The 26,470-nt window shown below is 37.6% G+C and overlaps 1 protein-coding gene across 2 annotated transcripts; it reads left to right on the forward strand.

The window, feature by feature from the left end:
• Nucleotides 1-1,427: 1,427 nt before the first annotated feature.
• Nucleotides 1,428-26,314, forward strand: LOC306990774 (uncharacterized protein). Of its 2 annotated transcripts, XM_079598023.1 has the most exons (12): nt 1,428-1,483; nt 1,580-1,692; nt 3,508-3,606; nt 6,858-6,968; nt 12,884-13,000; nt 13,196-13,324; nt 14,626-14,756; nt 15,682-15,767; nt 16,070-16,105; nt 16,222-16,490; nt 18,540-18,685; nt 19,816-20,353. In XM_079598023.1, the coding sequence occupies exons 4-10, from the start codon at nt 6,961-6,963 to the stop codon at nt 16,258-16,260; spliced, it is 546 nt and encodes a 181-aa protein (XP_079454149.1). In that variant the 5' UTR covers nt 1,428-1,483; nt 1,580-1,692; nt 3,508-3,606; nt 6,858-6,960; the 3' UTR covers nt 16,261-16,490; nt 18,540-18,685; nt 19,816-20,353. The 2 variants fall into 2 exon arrangements, with proteins under 2 accessions (XP_079454149.1, XP_079454150.1); XM_079598024.1 differs by lacking the exons at nt 18,540-18,685; nt 19,816-20,353 and adding an exon at nt 26,199-26,314.
• Nucleotides 26,315-26,470: the final 156 nt, after the last annotated feature.

The following is a 26,470-nucleotide window of genomic DNA, read 5'->3' on the forward strand; positions in this document are numbered from 1 at the left end:
ATTAAGAGAGACTGCCCTCCTGAGTGGACTCCTAGTGGAGACTCCCTCTCTCTCTCTCTGACACACACACTTCCACTTCTCATCCTAATCGTGAAGCGCCCATCGAGTACATGTCCCTGGAAACAAAACTCAGTTTCTAATAATACTCGGAGTCCTTCTTGGTTTGGAAGAGGTCTTTTGTCGGGTATGGTAACAAGTCTGCAGGGAGTTTTGCTCTTGTGGGAGCCAAAAGCAGACAGAAGGCTTGGCACTTTTTGCCATATTTCTATCTCCACGCTCTGCCAGACATCCTGAGCTTAAGTGTGCTACACTGATCTTCTTCCTCTCACAGCCAGTCTCCTTTTTCTCTATTTGCGTCCGTTGTCCCAAATCCTTTCTCACAAATCATTTTCCACTCTAGAATTGATCAGCACTTTGACCTTCTCTCTTCCCGGGGCTTTCGTCTCACTTGTCTTTCACATCATGCCTTGCAGATCCTTTTCACCAAAAATGGAAAGAGCTTGCACCTTCTCTTGTTACTTCTCACTCTTTTTCTTTTTTTTCCACAATGTCCTTGCTTGACTCCAGAAGGGATTTTCACCTTGAAATGGCACTTCTGTCCGTTTCTATTGGTCTTCCTGTAAGGGGCAGCGAATCCATCGGAGGCTTTAGCCAAGCTGAGGAGCGGAGTCACCTGCTTGAACGTGATTGCGTTGGATTCAGAATAATCCAGCACCTTCTCTATTCTCAACTGTTGCTGGTCTATTTCTATCTCAAGGACAGGCCCTTTGAGAGAAGATGGCCTCGATCGCTGATAGAGGCCATGCTGTTCTTTAAGAAAAAGCTTTTTTGGGTTTCAAGCCATGAATGAAGTTTAAGGAAGTCTCAGGCAAGAGAGCAACCTCTAAAGCTCCCTTTTAACCTGAATGTCCATTAATGGCTCATGCAAATGCAGAGTGGAAATCCCCAGGCTTGGTGCTGGCAGAATCTCTCCAGTTGTTGCTTTGCTTAAAAACAAGGGTAAATTAGACCTTACAAAGTGTCCTCAAAGGACAAGGCTTCTTTGAATTTGGTTAAAAGAAGCTCGGAGGTGAGAATGAGAAAGTGTTGCACCATCATCTATGAACTGTTAAAACCTCCTCACAAACCACAGCATATAAATAGACTTGACTGTGGCCGCTGTGTGAGTCAGTGGCTGTCAGCAAAGCTTAAGTTCGAGGGTGGATGGTGGAGGAGGAGGGTTGTCCTTTTCTCTGCTTTTCCAGACAGAAAGATAATCATTTCCCCCCAGGATACGGACTGCGAGAAGGGGTTTCTGTCCAGTTGGGGGTGCTGGCGGGGAATCCAGGGTGTTTTTGCCCCGAAAACCCTGACTCCGCAAGGTCACATCACCATGAGTGAGTCTGTGAGGATGTGCAGGAAGGACAATGCCCGGAGCACATGTGATGGAACCAGGCCAGAGTGCCAGCATGACGGACAGGGCACAACACCACCAGCCAATGAGGTCCTGAAAAAAACTGACAGTTAACAGCATAACATGTTAATGCTCTTGGTATTTTTGTATAATTTATGTGGGGTTTTTTTTTGCCTTTATTTATAGGATGCAGAGAAACAGGAATGCTGAAAGAAAGATACATGGGAGGAATTTGACCCAGGCCAATTGCTCTTATAAGGGCATGCGATACCCCCTGCACCATATTGGTATACTATAATGTAATTATCATTACATATTTTGTATCCTATTTGTATATAAAATCAAACAATTTTATAGAAATTTTTCAGATGCTGTATTTTTTACTCTGTTATTACATTCACGTGTCTTCAATCAACCTCAACAAAAACTCTTTATGATGCTGGTTGGAAAAGCTCAGTCTGAGAATGTTCAAAGATTGTGTTTTGGAGCAGAGTGCAAGTACAAAGTGGCAGTCTTTGATCTCTATGGCAGCAGTGACAGCGACTGGGCGGGCGGAACCACGCGGAGGGTCTTCCGGGATTCATTATCCTGTTTGTGAGTCTTTTTAATGATGAGGGAGGTCCCTGCCCTCACCGAGAGTCGCAACAGAGAGCCGTTTATGCACACGTCTGAACAGACAAGCTGTGCGCATTCTCTAATTACTGTTTAAGATCCATTAAAACTGTTTCCTTCATTTAGACTTTTCATGGCAATTACGTTCGACTACGAAGGTAATATGAAAACAATCATCACTCATAAAGCAACAACAAAAAATGCTTGATAAACTTCAGAGACAACAACAATTGACTGTTCAGCTTAAGCGTACTGTCATTGTATTCTTCATTTAGTGCTGTAAGGGGACAGTTCTGCAGCATTATTATATTGTATTTTAATTAAACTGCGCGGAGATCACATTCCAGGCCAAAGAATGAACGTGGCAGATCATCTGCAATGATAAATACTTCACATCAGTTGTAAAGTGATTAATCAATCAATGTTGGCAAATGCCTTGTCTAATACTGGAGCTATAGAATTAGGACCATGTCAATTGGCTTGTTCTTTTAAACGCTACACAATAGGGAAATGTAATTATCTCTCTTAATCCAGGGGCTTCTTTTGGCCAGTTGAGACAAATTTCTGGAATAAGATTTCTTTCATCATAGGACATAACCGGCAGTCTTTGATCAATTGCAGGGATTCCCAAACCCCCTTTGACCTAAAATATTTACTTGAAGTCCTCCCTGAGATTTGAAGTTAATATTTCAATAATTGAACAACACATTTGCATGTTCACGGTTCCCTTATGTTGGTTGATGGTTGAAATATTTAACCTTTTTAGTTTAGGTTTTATTTTATTTATTAATAGTTAATTTAATTTTACATTTTCATGACTGACTTAGTAGCTTTTCATCAACTTGACGCCCAGTTCTTGGCGCCCAGTAACAAAGAGAATTTGGTTATGTATGTTTGTACTAGATTGTCCATTAGATATGCAACCATATGATATGCAATACACATTTTGAAATTAGCGTTCACATTATTGCCTGGGTTAGTTGGATTCCATTTTTATTTTGCTCGTCAATGAGGATGGCACATTTGATTATGTAAAATGCCCAGTCAGTGCTGTCAATCGCAACCGGGATGTATACACTTTGACATAAAAACATTGATGTTGCACAGTTTTGGCTTTACCCATGATCTCACGGGAGTCATATCACACAATCTGACAAGCAACAAATGTAAAGGGCAAAAAAAAAGCAAACTGTCTGCATCTGGGTTCAGCCGATCACGACATTCCTTCTGATGATTTAAGCCAGCCTGAACATGTCTCAGAACATGATGTCAAATATAGGTATGTGTCTCATTCTCAGTCACACTGTCTCGCTCTCCCCGCCCTCATTTATTTCAGTTCTCTGTCCCCTCATGTCCTCTGAGATGGTGGTGTGATGTTATGTGAAGTAGAAAAGTGTTGACTCTTTGACCTTGCATTGAATCCTCAGACTGAGAATGAGAGATGTTCTAAAATAAATGTTGTATTACCTCACTGTTCTGCTGCTCTCTGTCTCTCTCTGTAGGAGGGGTTGAAAGAGGTGCAGTGTAAATCTACTCGTCATATTAAACCAGGCCTTCCAAATGACTCCACTTCAACAGTTACTCCTCACTCACCTCCTGAGGTTTGCTAATCCTGCCCAATTCTGTTTTATCACTACGTATTGCTTCTTGTTTTAAAGAAATAATTCACCCAACAATTACAATTAAAGGTAGGGTAGGTAGGATTTATATAAGAACTTTTTACCAAATTTGATTAAACTTTCTATATATATCAATGCATAATTAAAATGTAAGTACTCTGATAAAAAGAGTATAAAAATCGAGTGACTCTAGACCGTTTAATCTTCATTAAACACAGCTCATTATTTCCATTCGGGACGAATCACAGGATTGGCTTGCGCGACTGTCACTCTCCGTCGCCATGACTACCACCGTTATTACTGGCTCTGCCCACGTGCGCGCAGTCGCGCACCCGTTTTTAGGTGGGAGTGAATGGAATTAATGAGCTGTGTTTAATGAAGATTAAACGGTCTAGAGTCACTCAATTTTTATACTCTTTTTATCAGAGTACTTACATTTTAATTATGCATTGGTATATAAAGACAGTTTAATCAAATTTGAATAAAAGTTTTTTTTAGACAATTCTGACCTACCCTACCTTTAAGTCATTATTTACTCCAACAATGTATACTTTTTTTTTCAACATAGAAAAGGATGATAAGGAACACTGTAAAAAATGATTGTGATTTTAATGGTAAAATACTGTAATGCTACAGTTAAAAACTGTTAATTGGTTTTACAGAAAGTTTCCTTACTATATACGGTAAATAACTATGATAGATCTAATGGTACATTTAATGTAATTGTACTGTAAAATACCATTACATTTACAGTTTTTGAAAGTGAAAAAGATCAACTCATTGTATAATTTACAGTGAAAAACCGTCAATTGACATTCCCCCATTTGATATATTTTTGTTGAAATAACGGTTTCTTCATAGTTTTCTTAGTTTGTTTTCTAATCAGTTATGTACATTATGGTTTTATGTTAAATTTAATGTTGTTAAATTAATGTTTATTACATTATTTTAATTGCATGTGTGTTACCATGATGGTGTTTAATGTTTGTGTGAATGACACTGTGCTTCTAAATATTAGTACCTTAACTGTAAATTTTAAAGGATTAGTTCACTTTTAAAATGAAAATTCTGTCATCATATACTCACCCTTAAGTTGTTTCAAACCTGTATGAATTTCTTTCCTCTGCTGAACACAAAGGAAGATATTTAGAAGAATGTCAGTAACCAAACAGTTTTTGGTTCCCATTGACTACCATAGTATATTTTTTTCCTACTATGGTAGTCAATGGGAACCAAAAACTGTTTGGTTACTGACATTCTTCTAAATATCTTCCTTTGTGTTCAGCAGAGGTAAGAAATTCATACAGGTTTGAAACAACTTAAGGGTGAGTATATGATGACAGAATTTTCATTTTAAAAGTGAACTAATCCTTTAAGTTAAGTCTCTAAAACCTAATATGTTGCTACCGTATTTTATACAGTAAATTTCTGGCAACCACAGCTGCCGGCAATTTGCCGTAAATTTAGAACTTTTTTAATACATTTTTTTTTTTTTCATACAAAGACAGCTCATATTGGCCAAAAGATACCAAAATAAACCTCTGATAAGAAGTATTAGGAGTCCATGAAAAAGTTTAAAGACAAAGTGGCTGTTTTTTTATTATTTATCTTTTAATCTATCATTCACCTAAAATTGACAAAATTTTACATTGGTTACAGTTTCATTCTGCTCTCTAAAGACTAGAAATCATGGGAATAATCAGAATTATTTTATTCTATTGCCTGCCATATGGTTACTACTGTAAACTTTGACTAAATATTTTCTCATATATTTACATTATTTTTACTGTTAACCATTTATTTTTTTAGGGTCATGTTTGAGTGAAATTTTTTATATTTTCCTCACAGAAAGCTATCATATGACTTATAAATAAAATATAAATGAAATATAAAAGGGCTCATATTGCCTTTCATGGTGCTTTTGTTTTTTATTTTTATTTGTAGCTTGCGAGTCATAGTCCCTATGAATTGTCATTATATAGAAAAGAGTTGCAGATTCTTTAAAATGTATAATTTTTTGTTTTTTGGAACTTTGAATTTGATCATTGTTCATTTTTATCTAAACTTAGATTGTGCATACAGTATGTATCAGTTTAGTCTCAAAGATTCATTTCCAAGTGACATTCTATCCCAGTTTACACCTTGTGAAAAAGCATGTCACCGCTGTTAGCGTTGCACAAATCTGAAGAGTTTTAAAATATATCGCTGCTTTAGTATCCGCGCAGTATTATTTTTATTAAACGACTGAAAACTCTGCAAACTGACATAAAAACAGTGAGGAGGAACTTCTCATTTGCTGATCGTTGAGAAGAAAGCCTCACTGTTTTTTTATTTTTATTTCTTTTTTTGCTGCAAGCAGGCGTGGAGAAATAGAGCAACAGATCAGAGAATGGGGGAAAAAGTTTCTGTTATTTACCGGTGTGGCAACCCCAACATCTGACTATCAGTCACTTTGACAAACTGCAAATCAAATCATCGCACCACCTACTCCACTTGCCCCCAAAGTTTATAGATACTCTTATTATTTAACAGACATAATTTGCCAAGAGCTCTCTGGATTAGTGGAGCATTTAGAGAAAGAAAGAGTAGCGGCATAAAATCAAAACGCACACTGCAGACGTGTCGATGAGTGTTTTTTCACATGCACAGAGAAACAGTTGCTAAGGAAGGAGTTTAATGAGGGGGAATTAAGATGGAGAGGAAGGAGCAGGCCACGGGCTAGTTTTAGAAAAACAAGTCGAAGAGATGTCTGATCTAATTTATAAACCCCAAGTGTCATTTCCAAATCCTCTCTCTCTCTCTCTCTCTCTCTCTCTCTCTCTCTCTCTCTCTCTCTCTCTCTCTCTCTCTCCCCCCCTCTCTCTCTCTCCCCCCCTCTCTCTCTCTCTTTCTCTCTCTCTCTATGTAAAACAAGAGATGAATAAACAAATCTGCCTCATTAATATGTATAACCATACATGTCTACGGCAGTACCGGGATGTCAACAATGCTTTGTAACAGGAGAATATATTCCGCTATATCGCTGTATCAGCAGTACAGCATATTTGATGCTTTAGAAATATTACTTGCCACAATAAGGTTATTACAAGGATTTCGTTCAGCATTAAAACATGCAAAACATGTTGCCTTTACCACAGCACATAATCTCTGTTCGAGGCTATAATATTCACATTTTCTCAGTTTAAACGGATACATCGCGGCCTGGAATTCTCATTTTGTGTTTGTTTTAACAGGTTGTATACGTCTGATGCGCACACATGCACGTTCACGCTCCAGTAGAGGATGGCTGGTGAGGAATTAACGGTACAATGAGCTTCTAATTACCCCTGGATCACAATGCTAAGGTGAGGTAGAAAAACAAGAGAAAGAAACTTGTATGCTAATTATATTCCGAGTAATGCAAAGCGGTTGCATTGACAGTGAATCAAAGATTGGTTTTAACGTTCAGGCTTTAATGGGCGGCTAATTGCTCCTCTCTCGTTAGTCATAGACTATTCATGTGCAATTAGCCTGTGATTCAGTCTCCGTACAAGCACAAGAGCGCAGCGTAGATGTGCTACCTGTGTCCTGTGGCACGTACAGCGCAACTTACTTCTGCATATGTTGCTCCTACAGTTCAGCGTGGCTTTATGCTAATGACTCAATCATTATGAAGTTATAATAAATGAAGTTGTTTAGTTGGGAATAAACCATGAGAGTAATTAACGGTGTATGTTTGGACGTGTGTCTATATTCTCAGTAGCGATGTAGTAACATTGCTGTTCTTGAAGCAGTTAAACTTGGCTTAGTGAGTCGCTGCTGCCTTAATATCTCTCTTTCTCCTGGAAGTGGCAGAAGTGCTTTTTACAGCTTGAGACCAGAGAGAGAACTGTAATGAACTGGCTCTCAAACTAGATGTGTAGTGTTCACAATCATCCCTGAGCATTATACTTCATTTTAATTCAATTCAATTCAATTCAAGTTTATTTGTATAGCGCTTTTCACAATACACATTGTTTCAAAGCAGCTTTACAGAAAATGCATTTCAAAAATATACATACAAAAATACAGTTAGTTAATCATGAAATTTAGGGCATAACATATCGCCGGCGTTGGGTCGTCTCTTCACAGGCGTCGAGTCGTCTCATCACAGGCGTTGGGGCATCTGAAGTCTCCATGAGAGGCTGGATACTAACTGGAGCTGACAAACTGTTTGCGTCCCGAGATAACAACAAAAAAAGGCAGATGGGAAATAATTAGCGTAGCTGCTGTTCTTAATACGAATGCATTTGATCTGATTTAACTGTAGTATAAAAGGTATGAGATGCATCATGTGAATGCTTGGCTAAAGAGATGCGTCTTTAATCTAGTTTTAAACTGGGAGACTGAGTCTGAGCCTCGGACAGTATCAGGAAGGCTATTCCAGAGTTTAGGAGCTAGATGTGAAAACGCCCTCCCTCCTTTAGTGGACTTAGATATCCTAGGTACGACCAGAAGCCTCGAATTTAGCGATCTTAAAGAGCGCGATGGAATATATGGCGATAGAAGATCTCTTAAATATTCAGGAGCTAAACCATTTAGGGCTTTATAGGTCAGTAACAATACTTTGTAATTGATACGGAACTTAATAGGTAACCAGTGTAGAGATGATAAAATTGGTGTTATATGATCATATTTTCTTGACCTAGTAAGAACTCTAGCAGCTGCATTTTGGACTAACTGTAGCTTGTTTACTGAGGATGCAGGACAACCAGCTAATAGAGCATTACAGTAATCTAGTCTCGAGGTCATGAATGCATGAACTAACTTTTCTGCATCAGAAACTGATAGCATATTACGTAGCTTAGCAATGTTTCTAAGGTGGAAAAAGTCTGTTCTTGTGACATTTGAAATATGATTTTCAAAAGACAAGTTGCGGTCTAGTATAACACCCAGGTCTTTTACTGTAGAGGATAAAGTAACAGGACGTCCATCTAGATTAAGGTTGTATTGTAAGAGGTTTTGTGGGCAGTTTTTTGGACCAATCAGTAATACCTCCGTTTTATCTGAATTTAATAGAAGAAAATTACACGTCATCCAATATTTTATATCTTTAACACACTCTGTCATTTTAGATAATTTAGTGTTATCATCTGGTCTAGATGAAATATATAATTGAGTGTCATCAGCATAACAGTGGAAACTTATTCCATGTTTTCTTATAATATTACCAAGTGGCAGCATATAAATTGAGAATAGCAGGGGGCCTAATACAGATCCCTGTGGCACTCCATAATTTACTGATGTTATCTTTGATTTTTCCCCATTTAAATGGACAAAATGGTAACGGTCTGATAGGTACGATCTAAACCAGCTTAATGCCTGTCCCTGAACACCAGTGTAATTTTGAAGTCGATCTAAGAGTATTTTATGATCTATAGTGTCAAACGCAGCACTAAGATCGAGTAAAACTAGTATTGAGATACAGCCTTGGTCAGAAGCTAAAAGTAAATCATTTGTAATTTTAACCAGCGCAGTTTCTGTGCTATGATGTGGCCTGAATCCTGACTGAAACTTTTCATAGATATCGTTTTCTTGCAAGAAAGAGCACAATTGAGCGGACACAACTTTTTCTAGTATTTTAGACATAAATGGAAGATTTGAAATGGGTCTGTAATTTGCTAGGTTATTTGGATCTAATTGTGGTTTCTTAATAAGAGGTTTTATAACTGCCAGCTTGAATGTTTTTGGAACATGTCCTAAAGATAGAGACGAGTTAATAATATTGAGAAGAGGCTCTTCCACTACAGGTAACACTTCTTTCAGTAGTTTAGTGGGTATTGGATCTAATAAACATGTTGTTGGTTTAGATGCAGTTATAAGTTTATTTAGCTCTTCCTGTCCTATAGTTGTAAAGCGCTGTAGTTGTTCTTGAGGGGCGATAATTGAGGCTGAATCATAAGACGCTGTCAAAGATTGTACATTTACAATTGTGTTTCTGATGCTTTCTATTTTCTCAGTGAAGAAATTCATGAAATCATTACTATTAAAATGTAACGGAATATTTTGTTCAGGTGATGTCTGTTTATTTGTTAATCTAGCCACGGTGTTTTACTCTTTATTTTTGTAGCAAAATGTTAATTCAGTTAAATAACGTTGTTTTCAAATAGTATTAGTATTATTATGTTCAGTTTAATAAACTCTAAAGTTCTGATAAATTCCGATTGTCACGGATGCCGTCCTTCCCATAGGTACTAATACTGTATGTACAGTTCCGGTGCTGATGTGTTTTTGCTAACAGTGCACTGTCACGGCTGACATGTATGTGAAAGATTTAGAGAGAATTCAACAGTGTTTGAAATCTTGAGAGGTTAGTCTTGTTGTTAATTGTAGATTGTTGATCAACCAAAAAGATAAAACTGACCAATTATGAAGTAATGTTATGCTATTAAAGCATTAGATATAATTTGTTTCCATATTTGTATGTTTGTAGATAAAACACTCACCGTTGAGGACTAAATAGGCATACCTTGCCTTTTTCAAAGCATTTGGAATGCATTAAATCATATTTCCCCAATCACCGGTATGCGATCAAACTGGTAATAGAATTGCTCATTTTTTAAATTTAATAAATATGTAAATAGTTTTTCTTTTTTGTTTATTAAATGAAATGACAGCATAAATATTTCACAAATAATCATGTTGTCACATGCAAGATGTTGTATAATTGAAGTAAATCATTGAGCTCTTAGGGGTTCAGCTGACAAAAACAGTTGGGAGGCCCAGCGTTCCCCAAATGCTTCTCCATCTACATTAATAATGATAAAAGACTGTATGAATCCACTTGACGGGCAGATTTAAGAAACAATTTATGTTCTTAAAGTGGTAGAAACCTGTAAGACAAGACTCAAGATCCAGAATCTCATTCAAGACCAACATTTCTACCAGTGGTTTCTTTTATTACTAAAATATTTTGTGAATAATTAATCAATGTGATTGTCCTGATCATATGATATCGGTCAGCTTGTGTAGTGAGAAGATTCTTCATGGTGTTTTTTTTAAACAGAATAACTCTGAAGATCAGTCACCCGAGAAAGAAGAAAAATCACATTGCCTTTGTTAAGACCACTAAAGAGCCCGTCATTTTGAAATAAAAGAAATAAGGGCTGGTTACTTTCATTTCCATTTTGAGAGAATCTTTTGTCTCCGAGAAGTTAATAAAAAGCCACTAATTTTCTGCGACGATGATGATGGTGACACGGAGAGGATGAATGCTGTCAGGAAATGTGGAGCAAGTGATTGGTGAGAATAGAAAAGAAAGTCAAAACAAACTTAATATAGTAGGCGCTAATGGGGGGTGGAATTCAGCACAGACTAATGAACGATTCATTTCAACAGCGCTGGAAAAAAGAACAAAGCTGCTCCAGTTTGTGAGGAAGTGTCTTCCATGAGCCGTTGACAATTTTATGTCGTTTTGTATTACAAGTGTTCTTTTATTTTGAGCAGTGCGGCAATGCTGACTAATTGTCATTCTGTCACTCACCAAGTTTCTTTTTGTCCCCATAAAAATGGTTTCACGGCCCTTTTACAACTCCACAATGTGCAATGAGTACGAGCGTGCGACCACATTCAATATTGAGAATATTGATTTTCTATATTTTTTATATATATATATATTGAATTTTTTTGTGCAGTGTGCCATTGTATACTGCACATTTTGGCATGTGAATAGGTCATCCAGATATTTCATGCATACAGAAATTGTAGAATGCTGCCCAAACTGTAGTCTCTTGTTATTCGGATGTTCATTTTAATGATATTCTTGTTTTTCCACTTCTGCTGTTATTCGGCCTCACTGCATGAGTCTGTATGCGATTCCAATCATGTGTGTGTTCTCTCACCGAAAAAGAAGAAGAGTTTACGACTCTCGACCTAAATGAGCGAGGGCTGACCGCCCCTTATCTGCCCACTAACAGATCTTGTCGAGCGGCATTACTGTACATATGGTCAGCCTGTCCTGAGGCTAGGCATGGTTTATGTGTGTGTGTGGAGATAGACACGCATATCTAGAGCTGTCATCTTACTGTGGAAGTCAAGCTGGAGACTCGCAAGATGATTTCCACTGACAGGAACAGACGCGTCCCAGCTGGCTTTGAAATTTGTCTTAAGTAAAGGTGCAGAGATGCCAAAAAGTCTCACAAAAGGGTGCAGGAAGACCAAACGCTGGCATCCTCCGCTTCAGCCAAACACACACTCACTATTCAGACTGAAGTCTGGAAGGGAAGTTGATGATGTTTACTATGGCTGTCTGTCTTAATTCGCCGAAATGAGAGACGGGCAAACATATGTACAACAGAGATTTGAGCAACTGGGTCATTTGGTAAATGTTGGACTACGGCAATGAATATAGTATAGGAGCATGGATTATTATCTCACTATGAATTTATCATCACTATTATAAGGTGGCATTAATATTTATATGGTATGCATGTATGCTGAATGTCCTTGCCATTATTTATGAATTATAAAGATTTTTTTTTTATTTAATAAGCTTTTGCTTAGGTGAACGAGCAGTTCTTTATGTAAAATAATATATTATCATATGGCAGATCTACATTATTCATGTCTGTTTTAATGACTACATTAAATCTATATGTGGCACCATCCAGTGAAAATATGATTGAACTGCTAATATTCACTCTTAAGGTCTGTTCTTTTCCTTCTCTGTCATTTAACTGCAGTCTGATATCACTGTATACTTTCATGGCACCCCAAAAATATAAAGGAGGACTTTAAAAGATGTTTGTTTACACTATTAGCAGTGCCTTATTATTATTATTCTCATATTCTTATGAACTTTATTCATCAGAGTATTCTCACACGAGTAGTCTTGTAAAATAAACTCCTACTGTATATGCTTTTAAAAAAAGAAATGTTTTTGAGATGTTTATTTATAAGAAATCATTTAAAGGTATCTTTTAAAAAAGCATCAGAATCCTCTTTAAGATACATATGTGTGGAAAAAATTACGATAAAATGGATGTTCTCTTCACATGACAAACATGAACGGCTGGGTCCCGCCAGTATCTGTTGTTCCAGAGAAGTTTGTCTCCAAACACCCGTAGGAATCAGTTGAACTTGTCCAAACTTCTTTCAAGACTTGATATTACTTTCTGTCTGTTACTTGTCCAAAACCAACACAAAAAAAAGAGCAGACACTCTATCTCAAATGGAGTGGTGCTGTGTATGTTCGAGTCTTGTGGGAATAAAGTGTATTTTATTTTTTTATTTTTGCTTGCAGTTGGAGGGCTTCTATCTCGGACAAATCACTAAACCTACAGATAGGAGAGAGTGGAGAGAATCAGATCCCGTTGGAGAACTGTGACCCCCCTGAACCGACACTACCAGATAATATAAGGTGCAATAACAGAAAAAGTATCAGATATATGTACCCTGTCATATGTGTGTACGCGCATACATGCTTTATCTTAACTGAAATCAATGCTGTAGCCGGGAAGCATCCTCTCGCTGTAGATATAGAGCTTGGTTTTGATGGTGGGCTGGACGGCTCCAGGGTACAATGCGCATGTATTCCTGTGTCTCTATCTGGCAGCCCAGAGAAGCAGAGGAAAGAGCCGATAGCAGACACACAGATAGCACAGATGCGTCGGTTTGTCTGGACACACAGCAGGTCAACAGCAGCTGAATTTGAGGAGATCTCAGATCTGCACCACAAGAAGAGGTTAGGTCTTGATTAGCTCTAGATCAGAATCAGTTTAACAGTTCTCAATGTAGGACTTAGATTTTACATTGGACATCAAATCTAGATACATTGTTTTATATAGTACATAAAATTAATTTGTATAATTTTTTTATTGGTTTTATGTTCTCTGCAGCCACATACAGCACATTGTGGTCATCACTACCCGAGTTTATCTACGTTGCAAGTGAAATTGTATTTAATGGAGCCTGTGTTCAATTTTATTTTATCTTGTTTAGATTTATTCATGGTTTTTAAAGAGGAGTGCTTGTCTCGTAACCTGTCCATAATGACATTGGTCTAATTTAACTATAGATTCAATGAAGTGACTGATGAAATAGTACAAATGATTTGATTGGATGCATTGCCTTTGATGTCGGCAATAACAAATAATAGGAAGCCCTTTCTTTGTTTTAATAGTTACTAATTATATTAAATATTTAATTCATAATATTAATAATTATTATTGTTAAATGTCCAGACAAAAAATGCATTAATAACAAACTCTGTATAAATAACTGTTAAAATATGAATGCATATTAATAGTAAATTATGTATAAAATAATAGTTATTTAAATAAATAATATCAATTATATAAAATAACAGTAATAAAATATGTATTTTTTTTCTAACTGTGATAATATTGTTAGTTATCATTATTGTTAGCAATGTTTGTTCTGTGCACAAGTAAAGGTCACAAGACTGCAAGCTCACATCAGGTTTAATCAGTTCACCTAGAAACATAATTCATAATTTTCGTCATAAGTCATAATTTTAAGGCTGATATAATGAACTCTTCTGAGGAAGAACTCGCTGCTGGATTTGCTGTAGTTTGCATACCTCAAAACTCTGACAGATATTGAGAGTGTTATCCCCTTATTGGTGAAGTCAAATGGTTTTATGTTGTCATCTTTCCTCATAAAAGGAATATAGAAAGTAATATGCTTATAGTAGTCTTTTTGAGGGGTGGCGGTTGAGGGGTTATCTGTGTTTTTTATCCATCATCTCTTTTTCTTCCCTTCTTCTTTACTTTCTTTGTTCTCCACTGTTTATGTGCTTTCAGCTGCCAACCATTCTGTTTCCCTTGTTCTCTCCCTCCCTCTCTCTCCCTCTCTCTCTCTCTGTTACATATCATCAGTGTGTTTATCAGTGTTTGTACAGACCTATGGCCTCTCGCTTCTCAAACCCAGGAGCAACACACGCAGTGCCGCAGTCTTTGTCTGACTGCTGTGAAACTCGGATGGCTCAGGAATACTAATCCCACTCGCATGTCATCTGGACAGAGCAGAGGAGCAGCTAATGGGGCGGGCGGGCTGGGATGAGGAGAAGGACACACTCCTCCAACCCCACGCTGCATCAGTGAGTGTGAGTGGCAGAGAGATAAAGATTAGCAGAGGCCGAGCTAAACACAGAGGTAAGTGTCTGCTGCAATAGCCCCAATCACATTGGGAAAGGCTCTTCACTCAAAAGCACTTTGTCCTTCACATTTACTGCACGTGACACTGCGCATTATCCCTCTACTGCTGCCAGCTGACAGCAGGTCATTCTGTTCTACCTTTTATTAATATTAAAAGGACCCACAAAAATGTTGGGTCTCAACTTACACTGGCTGTTGACATGAACATGCTAATGCATAGAGATCATTTAAAATCCTTATTCTGTTCATTCCCCCAACTCCAACCCAAAACTCCTCCCTCTAAAGACACCTAAATGTGCAGAATGATCGACAGGCAGAAAGTGTTGTAATAAAGTAAGCTTTTTAAACAGTTTTTCCAGCCTAGCACTGTCACAGTCACAGAGATATGTATTTCAGGTAGTAGGATCATTTTATTTGTCATACAATATTAAAAAATATTGTTTAATTATCTTCAAAGTTCAACAAGTCTGGAATAGCTGTGAGAAAAACACTGTACAAACATATCTGAGAATGGCATCAGATCAATGTGGTGACAACAACTTTTTTCTCTGATTATGGTCATTCAATTATTATTATGAAATATTATATGTGACCCTGGATCACAAAACCAGTCAGAAGTCGCACGGGTATATTAGTGGCAATAGCCAACAATACATTGTATGGGCACGTTGTAGAGTTGTAAAAGGGCCGTGAAACCATTTTTATGGGGACAAAAAAAAACTTGGTGAGTGACAGAAAGACAATTAGTCAGCATTGCCGCATTGCTCAAAATAAAAGAACACTTGCAATACAATGTGTTTATGAGACTAATTGTGGTCAGATCAACTGACAGCCCTCAAATATTCACGGTGTCATAACAAATGCATCGTAGGCCTGTAAAGCAGGTTGAGAATTTGGCAAACATTCTTCATTCTTTGTGTAGGACATGCAGACACGTATATCGGTGTGTTTTCCACGCGGCAGCTGATTTTGGAGAGATTTGGATGTGTGCTGGCCATCTGTTTACTGGTAATTAAGCATTTAACTTTTGGCAGGAAAAGCATGAATACTGTATCATCACTGCGTTGTCTTTTCTGGGGTTGAATAAGTAGATTTGTTTGGAGGTAATGATACTTCCCAATGTATTGTGTGTGCATGTGTGCTGGTGAGTTGCTTCATTTGACTCAGCTGTTTTGTGTGTGTGTGTGTGTGTGTGTGTGTGTGTGTGCGTGTGTGCGTGTGTGCGTGTGTGCGTGTGTGCGTGTGTGTGTGTGTGCGTGTGTGTGTGCGTGTGTGTTCATTCATTCCTCTATAATCATTTTCCGGCCAAGTGGAACCATTCCCCATTGGGAGGGCTTCCAGAGAAGGTAGAATCCAACCCCTTAATCTGCCATATTATTGAATTAAAGGCTTACCAGCGCAGTGTAACCATGTCAATTATTCTCTTTTTTCAATGGTGTGTTCATTCCCATTTTCAATTAAGGTAGATCGGTTGCTTAAAACGAAGAACGAAGGAAGCTGATAGAAGTGCGGAGGCGCTCAGGGGACAAAAGAGACAGAAAGATAGACGGAAAAGACGAGGCAGCCACACATGTGTGTGTGTGTGTGAATGGAGGGATTACACAGTTCAGTGTCCTCTTTATTTTTCTCAGTGGTTCCTCTGGTGGAGAGCAGAATGATTCGGTTTCTCTCACCTTAAAGGAGTCTGGAGATGGAAGTCTGTGAGCGGAGAGCTTTGAAGTCGATCTTCTGGTGATTACATCCTTTGCTTTTTTTTCCGAGCTAAACGGCAGTGTCAGATTACAATAAGTTTGCGAAAAGTCTGAGTTCGCTCGCAAACTCCCCCTTTTCCTACAATCCTCGTTGTAGCAATGTCAGAGCTTTGATTATTTCCCATACAAAGACCTTTACTGTATGTACATCTTATGATCTAAAACAACATCACATCAAAGTATTAAGATTGACATGCACGCAGCGCTACTCTGTCTGACAGCGATTTACCGCTCTTAAACATCACTGATTTTCATCCTTCAAAGCGTTCAGGAGAAAATCAGTGTAAACATCCAGAGGTGCTTGATGAGAGAACGAGGAAAGTACATATTTGTACTCGACTTCCTGCGAACATTTCAGCTTGTATGCATTATCCATATCTCATACATCATAATGTATCATTTTCAGCGGTCCTCATTAGCTTGGGACTCATGGCTGCGGGGCTTGGTGAATTCGCAGCTCTCTGCATTTGTTATTTCAACATTTGTTTAGACTCAATTCTGAAAATGCATGATCATGAATATTTGTGGTCACTGACTGCTCAAATTGTCTCTTGGGGAAGATTATGGCATCTAATTTGATTTTTGTTTCCAGAACAGAGTGTTCTCATGTACTGTATATTCAGCACAAACTGTGCATGCATAGAAGCTGCACATTTTAAAACGAGCCATGCAAGAAACATGCACTACTGTACGGAAGTTTGGGACCAATAAGATTGTTTAATGTTCTTGAAAATAAGCCAAAGCTGCATTTATTGGAACAAAAACACAGTAAAAGCGGTAATTTAATATATTTTAAAGTGTAGTTTATTCCTGTGATGGCAAAGCTGAATTTTCAACATCATTACTCCAGTCTTCAGTGTCACATGATCCTTTAGGAATCAGTTGTTCAAAATAATTGAAAATTTAACATTATAAATGGCTTTTTTGCTGAATAAAAGTATGAATTTCCTAATAAAAATACTAACGGCAATATTTTGAACAATGGTCAAAACAACCGTGAAATCCACAATTCTTGTGATATCACAGTTGCCTTTTTACACCGATGGCAGTGATGTTGCTGTTGCGAGAGGGATGTTGTTGATGTCTGTTGTATTTTGTAAGGTGCTTTTGTATTTTTGATGTTTGTTTGTATTTGTCATTTGGTGTTGTGAAGACTGAAGGGTGCCACAGACACAAAAGAAAAGGACAATAAACTTAAACTTAACTTACTACACAATACTATAAAAACACTTCTGCTCCATTGTTAGCATTACAGTATGGTGAACACAATGGTTGAAATTCTACATTGTGAGGAAAACCCCTCATTTCACTGGCGTTTTATTCGGCTGACTACAGTAACTAAGCAATTTCAGGAGACTGAGAAGTCTGTAATCTCACACCTTGCGCTGCGGTTTTTCAGACTCTGAGCTCTCTGTAGTAATGCTAGTTAGCACTTGTAAGCAGCAGAGACCCTCAGAAAAGCAGAGGTCATCAATGCAATTTCACTTCTTGGAGATCTTCACCTTGATGATAACAATTCGATTAAAATTTTAAACTAAAAATGTGCAGTAGTATTTCCAAAGACAGCCTCTACCATTTTTAAGTCAGCCTTGAAAGCATTACAAAGCACAGCTCAAGTACTTCTCTTTTGGAATATTTTTTTAGAACATGTAGTGAATGATGTTATTATAAATGTTTTGTACCTTTTAATGTGTATTGTATTTGCAAATTGGCCGTAATTAATTGTGATTCCAGAAAGTTCTCTGGGTCAAAGTTTGTGTGGTCTCCCATGGTTTTGTTTTTCTAATCAAACATGTTTAGACCTCATTTCGGCTTGAGCAAGTTTACAGCAGACAGTGTTGAATCAACTTTCTGGTTTTTCTGTGTATTTTTTACCCTCCTTTCTCTTGAATCCCTCAGAAAGAAAGAAAGTAAGTCATGGTTTTGGGGTGATTTGACTTGATTCGTGTCTCGCTGGAAGACGGAGGTCTTTTGCTGGGCTGTTCTTTCTGTGGCAGTGGCTGATTTAGATTGCTTCCGCTCTCTTCAGGACTTCCACTTTAGGCAGAGCGAGACCTCAATGGCATGATCAAGGGATGGAGTGTGGAAGTGTGATGAGGGAGGAGGAATACGAGAGAGAAAGATAGCCGGACATAAGCGTCGGACTATCATGAATGGCGATGGGTGTCATGCCAGGTATTTTTAATATCCAGTTCTTTCTTTTGCGTTTTCTTATAGTTTGTTGCCTATATCTATTCATCTTTATTTTTTCGTTTCTTTTCTTTGTTCTGTCTATTGGGCATCTTTAAATTCCTAATATTGGCGCCTATCTCTTGAAAATGACAAAACAAAACGACAAATGTCATCACAAACGACTTTTTTTTTAAAGTCCCTCATTCTCAGGCTGAATTGATTTGAACAGTAATTGATTTTGCCATTAATAGTGTGAAATATTATTAGAATTTAAAATAAATGTTTTCTATATGAATCTGCTTTAAAATGCAACTTATTCTTGAGCAAAGCTGAATTTTCGGCATCATTACTCCAGTCGTCAGTTGTCACATGATCCTTCAGAAATCAGTCTATTATGCTGGTTTGGTGCTCAAGAAACATTTCTTATTATTATCAATGTTGAAAACATTTGTGATGGTTAATATTTTAGTGGAAACTGATATTTTTAGGATTGTCTTAACTGTTGCTTTTAATCAGTTGAATGCATCATTGCTGAATAAAAATAGTAATTTATTTTAAGAAAAACTTACTGACCCAAACTCTAGTATGTGTATATTAGACTATAATATGGTATTTTTTTATTTAACTACTAACTTTATTTATCCTACTCAACCAAAAAAAAAACAGGCCACTGCATGTTAAAGAAATCTGAGAGCTGTCTGTCCCCCCAGACAGCTACGCAACTACCACTTTGACTCTTCAAAAGGTTTATTAAGAGATCGTAAAACTCATCCATATGAATTGAGCAGTTTAGTCCAAATTTTCTGAAGAGACATGATCGCTTTATATGAACATTTGGGCTAAAATGCTCAATTCATATAGATTAGTTTTACGATCTCTTTATGAAGTTTCAAAGTGGTAGTTGTGTAGCTGTCTACGGAGGGACAGAAATCTCTCAGATTTCATCAAAAAGATCTTCATTTGTGTTCAGAAGATGAACGAAAGCCTTGGACTTTGGGATGACATGAGGGCGAGTAATGATGACAGAATTTTCATTTTTGGCTGAACTAACCCTTTAAGTTCAATTGCTTTTTTTTTTTTTTCTACAATGGGACTAATCCACCCTTTTCCCTTTGTTCTTCTCTCTATCTCAGTCACTCTTTCCATCCCGTCTGAATGATCTCTGACCTGTCCTTGACTGGAATTGAATCCTTGCTCCAGGAGGTGATGATTCTTCCACCAGCCACAATTTACTGAGGCTTCTGACACTATGTCCCCTACACAAATATAAAGCTGCATTAAAGCCTCATTTCTCTGCCGTTCGCACACTCGCCCTGACCCTCAGCTCCACTCGGCCGTCTTTCACCCGTTTCTCTCCTATAGCCTTCAGCTACGAGGACGAAAGATCACTCCATCATATAGGAAGACCTGAAAGGACACACTTGGGGAAACAGAAAATGCGTTTGGGATATTGAAGAACTTAAGAGGGCTTTATTTGTAGACACATGGAGCACAGAAGACCTGACACTAGAGTCTCCATAGAAATTACCGTGCACATACTCGTATTATCTATATTGATACTCTGAAGCGTATCCAACATAATAGTGCTCAAGAGATGATTATTTATGCAGTGAAAGTCACACACACACACACACACATACTAGGTGTACACGGTAGGTCTTTCACTAAACAAATCACAAGTCTAAAGAGTGCTGGGTTACCATAAATGACAATGGGCAGATTCATGCCAGGTGTTTAATAGTTTATAGTTGGTTCCTTATTTCTTATGTTTCTTTCTCTTTATCCTTTTGTTCCTTCCCTTCTCTTTTTTCTTCCTGTCTCTCCTTGAACTGTCCATAGGCAGCCAATCATCTGGCTAAAAACTGTTTCTAGTAATATCTAATGACTTTTAATGTTCCCTGTCCATGGTTCCAGGATAAACATTAAAATACACATTGTTTCGAAATCTATATGGTAAATCATTATCAATAAACATTTTAAAGGGATAGTTCACAATAAATCCTGTCATCATTTACTCGCCTTCAAGTTGTTACAAACCTATGAATTTATTTTGTATGCTGAAGATATTTGGAATAATATGGGAAACCAAACAGTTTTTGGTCCCTATTAACTTCCATAGAATGGAATGTTCCAAACCCGTAAGACTTTTGTTTCTCTTCCGAAAGAGGTCTTTCTGTCCCTCCATTGGCAGCCTACACATCTAACACTTTCAAGCCCCAGAAAGGTAGCAAAGACATCATGAAAGTAATCCATGTGACTCCAGTGGTTTAACCTTAATTTTATGTGGCAACGTGAGTTATATTTTGTTTAATTGCAAAATACTTATCTCCAACGTTAGAGATTAATATTTTGGAAATAAAGGCATAAATGATGTGGTGTTTTTTGCGCAAACAAAGCACTAGAGTCAAAATGAAGGTCAATAGAGGGACAGAAATCTCCTAGATTTAATAAAAAATATCTTCATTTGTGTTCCGAAGATTAACAAATGTCTTGCGTGTTTGGAAGGACATGAGGGTAATCCATGACACAATTTAAATTTTTGGGTCAACTTACCCTTTAATACATCTTAGCTGAATTAAAGGAATAATTTATTTATATATATACAAAAATCTTACTGACCCTAAACTTTGTCTAAATAATAAAAACATTTTTTTAAACGGTGAAACCTCAAATTACCTTGCCCCTAGACTTCCACTGTAAAAGTAAATTACTTTACATTTTTGTATTTTACAGACTGAAGGACAAAATGATTGTCTGCTGTAAGGACAGAGCTCGGCGTACAACCCTTTAAAGCATTTTAGTGGTGCTAGCAATGCCATGGGTGATGAGTTTTGATTCGCGCTTGCAGGCGAAATGTACAGTACACCTTGAATACACTGAGTCACTTTGGATAACAGCCACTTCCTAATGCATAAATGTAATGTAAGTTTTAGTGTAGTCATTGAAAGCAATCTCTCGCCTTTAGGAAAGGATCTTCAAATTCTAAAGCACTTCATTCTGAACATTCATAACTGGCCAATGGGCCGTTGATTTGGCTGAGTGCCAGTGTTATTGCTTTACAGTGACACCTGGAGCTCTATCTCCACCTCACCAGCGCTCCGTCCTGGCGTCTTCTATTAGGTTGCCATGGTGATTAATGAGGTACCCCAGGGGCCGGTGTTGCTTCTCTAACTGTAGTGGTGCTGTCCACAGGGCCGAGAGCTGTAATTCTGCCTTCTCTATAGTGGCTGGCAGAGCTTCTCCCCGTCCTCCCCTTCACAACAGACGTTCTGCTGACCGTTAAACCAGCTTGAGCCATGCCAAATACCACCTCTGATTCTTCAGAGGAGTGATGGACTGAGTGAAAACAATTACAGAGATCTGCACCCTGGGGGACTGTAGGTAATATCCAGGCGGTGTTGGGCGAAGAGGTGAAAGTGATTGGTTGAGTTCTGGTTTGATATGATGAAGTCATCATGGCTTTCTGTCGGGGTCAGCACTCTTCTGTAGAGTGATGACACACACAAAAAACATAAATGAAACACATAAACAGCAGTTTAAAGCTCACAAAAAAAAAAAAGTCTTTGGTACTTTTTGCTTGTTGTTTATGGAGCTTGTTGTTAAAAAATATGAGATTGGAGGACAAATAATAAGTCTCGCAAATGTGTGTATTCTCCGAGAAACTTTGTGTTCGCTCGCAAACCTTTAGTTCTTTGCTATAGTGAACGCAAAAGTGTCCGTGTGGGAATGTTAAACTTTGGAAGAGAATGCAAAAGCATTGACTTATTAATTGTCCTCCCATCCTCCCATGTTTATTTTTTTCCACCACCATGTCCTTTTAGGGGCTCCAGATAAAATATATGATATTAATCACGATTTACTAAAACGAGTGAAGAAAAATTTAATTCGTAGCCATAGTATATATTTTTGTGTTTGTGGCATGTGCAGGGTCATCAAGAATATATATATATATATATATATATATAGCCTATGTGTATATATATAGCCTATATTTATTTATTTTTTTACACCAAGGCTGCTTTTTACTTGATAAAAGATATGTATAAATGTCTTTACTGTCATTTTAATGCACCTTTGCTGAATAATAGTAATTTATTTTTATTCAGTTATTTATTTATTCATTTATTTAAAAAAAAAACATCTTACTGAACCTGAGTAAATAATTTGTATTAATCCTTTTAATGCCATTCTAGTGTTTTATATTTTCTGATTGACAGTGCTCTATCTACCTTTATATTGTGCATGTGATTTTGTTTTAGTTTTTTGTCTTGAGATTGTTGTTTCATAGACTTTTTCTTTGTGATCAGTTACTCAGCAGTGAGTGGTTAGTCAACAGTAAATGCCGTATCACAGAAAATGACCTTTTGAGTCCACAACAAGGGGAGTCACTGTTCGATATTTCATTTTCATTAACATTTGGAAGAAACTGTAATTTAAGAGGGGAGTAATCCAAGTATGCATTTTTTTGTTGGCAATTGTTAAAATGGACCATGATTAAGCAGCTGTTATTATTTATGAACATGAATTGCTGGATTATTGTCTGACTGACGCACCGCATTGAGTAACTTCAATTTGAAATGCCTCTCTTTCTCCCAGCTTAGTGTAAAGGCATGAATCATTAAATATTTGTTGCATTAATTATTCAGATACGCCGAGGCTTGCTAGAAAATAAAACGAAGAAACAAAGAGTGTGTTAAAGTACAGTAAGACAAAAACATCATGTATTTGTCTAAGGGTCTGAAGGTTTCTCTGGAGAAGATGATGTTTAGACAGTTTTGAACAGTGAATCCCAGTGTTCTGGAAAGTGTGTCCTGCTGCAGGGTCTGTTGACTTCCTCTTGTTCGGTCTTTAATTTTCTCAGCTTCCTTCCATTTAAAAGCTTCTAATGACGTTATGAATTTGCAGCCATTATATGCTGTTTTAGATAGACTGCTGTTAACAAAAACAGAATAACCATATTGACGTACTGTACAGTAAATGGTTGTTCAGCGAGGAAAACATACTTTTTTTGTACATTGATCTTTTTATTATTTTTCATTAATGGTATAATTTAACATTCTTCTTATTATTATCAATTATAATAACAGCAACAAATTAAAAAAAAGTTTCCTGCAATGCTTTGTATAGCCAAAGTCAAGTTTGTTTTTCCTGTTATTACAATTTCTCACTTCATGTCTAAAACATCCTCGCACTAATTTACAATGATTCCTTAAAATGACATTGGCCAAACTTGTAGTTTTCGCATCCTGCAGCTTAATTGTTGGGCACATTTCTGACAGCAGGTCTTTTTGCGTAAGCATGATATTAGTCAGAGATGAACTGAGCTGACCTCCCCATATAAAATCCCCATCATTACCGTCATTACAAGCACCGGGCCATTTACCAAAATTTAGAGGGGCCATAATGATCTTTCTTTGTGTTTGCCACTGATTGTTAAGGTTTTGATTGAGGGATTAAAAGCTTTCCCGTGGTTCTCTCTCCTGCTGACCTCTTTCTCAGAAATCATTTAAGTTTTCTCTCTGTGTCTCTAACTGTCAAGAGAGGCCCACTCGTTTTGTCGAGCCTCTTGCCTGAATGGCAGCGCACATTAGCATAGCGAAGCTGGTAATAGCTCATATAACGAGCACTCTGACCCGGGATAAACCCTATAGGGCCTTTTAACAGTTAAGGCTTCACCTTTTATCCATAGAGAGGCTTGTAGTGCCAAACTAAACCACCCTGACCACTTTACCAGTTAAGTCACACTGAAGTGGCGATAAGGGCCAAGCATTACATAAATTGTTAAAAGCGCTCTGGGTAAAGCAGTAATATTTCTGTGCACGTGGACAAAAATGGGTGGATCAGGTGGTGAATTTTTTATTTTATTTATAATACTGAGGTGAAATTGCATTTTATGGCAAACAGCATTGCTACGCAGGTTCTCATTACACTGTCACAGATGTGTAACACAGGGGCAGCTTTTGTGAGTTTCTGATGCATTGTGGCATAAACAAAGACATCTGTTCGGTGTTTAGATTTGTTTTCTGGAAAAAGCCTGGAAGAGCAGGTTGTTAATACTGGAACAACAGTACAGTATATTCATTAATCCATGACACCTGATGAATGTGTGACTATGTGCTTCTGTTGTGTTATGCACACTTATATTTTAGGACGAGCTGAATTTAATGAGTCTGTAAAGTGAAATTAACACCGTGTTCTAACCAGACGTGAACCAGTTTTCATATCCACAGAACAAATACTTAATATTCAGACCAACAGATTGCGAGTAAATTGTTAGTATGGAGTAACTTACATTTTAGACTCAATTGCTCCATCCAAAACCGTATACTGTACTGTACAGTATACTGTAGGTTCTACATTTCTTTTAAAACTTGCTTCACAGCTGTTAAAAAGGTATGTTCTGTATAGTATGAATGAAATTTAGATGTACTACATCCACCATGTCTAAAAGTGAGGTCACATTAGCAAAATTTGCTGCCAAAAAAGGTCCATTGTCTATTGTCAATAGCAATGAATGAAGCACAGCGCACAGCTCATAGAAAAGTAACTTTCAAACCAAGACTCTTTCAGTCAATCTGGCCAATTCGCATGATTGACAGAACCCAACACAAGATCGGTGTCGGGAAATCTCACGCAAATTCCCAATCGCATGGATTCCTATTGAGATTACAAGATATTTTCGTAGCCAAAATCCAGTCATTTCAATAAAAGTCCACCTCTATATACACAACTCATTCATTGTTGCATAATTGTTGACAATAATAATTAGCTTTTACATATTTACATGAATGTAACTCATGGTCACAAAAGCATGTGAAAGGTCACAACTGTACGCTAAAGTCTAATTTCCCCTGCACTGAACCCAGAGGCAGTGGATAACACGCTCTTCCTGTAATCTTTGTCTTTTGACTGCATTTTAATATAATGTGACTATGAAGCAGTGTGCTGATGGTCTGTGGATATGAATTACAAACGTTTGACATTGTAGTACACACATTGTCGGTCACCTTCTATGCATATTAAAATGCACCTGCAGCCTACACTGCAGTACTCAACCATGTGAATAATAATTCTGAGAGTTATGTAAGCTGAAATTAAGGAGATAACATCTGTCTTTTATTTAGACCGAACAGTACAGTATGTGTGTTATTTTGCACCGATCCTTCTTATCGTGTCTTGTTCATACCTGCTTAGGATCTAAATTTCGGATAGATTATGGGATCCGGAACGCATGGGCTAGTCCGGCTGGTATATCTGCATCTCTCTATCTTTCTCTGTGTCTGGATTTACTGAGGGCATGTGAGAGGTCAGAGTAAGACACCATAATAAAGGAAATGAATAATAGAACTGATGGCTTCCGGTCAGAAGGGCAGTCCTGGATTTTTTTCTCGCCTCTCATCGTCCGTCTCTCTCGAGTCGACACGTGACCAGGGTGGTGCCAAAGTTATATACTAGATGATTTATTCATTCTATGAATAATTGACTCACTTTTTCTCATCTGTCTTTCTTATGCGAGGTGCCAGAGGTTATGCTAATGACCTTTAAGTGTGGATACTCTCACTCCAGAGAAGCGCTCGCCCCTGCGGACATCAGATGTGTGGAAACAGTCGGACAACAGTGGCTCAGCCTGTTAGGATGTGTTCCAGCAAACTGTGTGGTAGATAAATATTTCTCAGGGCAAAACTTCTAGCAGGTAAACCAGATAAAACCAGATAAAAAAGAAACGGAATGCAGCACAATAACCGCTTTATTTCAATCCTTGTGTTTTCATAATCAAGCTGAAATCGA

Source organism: Phoxinus phoxinus, assembly GCF_949152265.1.
Source record: "Phoxinus phoxinus genome assembly, chromosome: 22".
Classification (NCBI taxonomy): domain Eukaryota; kingdom Metazoa; phylum Chordata; class Actinopteri; order Cypriniformes; family Leuciscidae; genus Phoxinus; species Phoxinus phoxinus.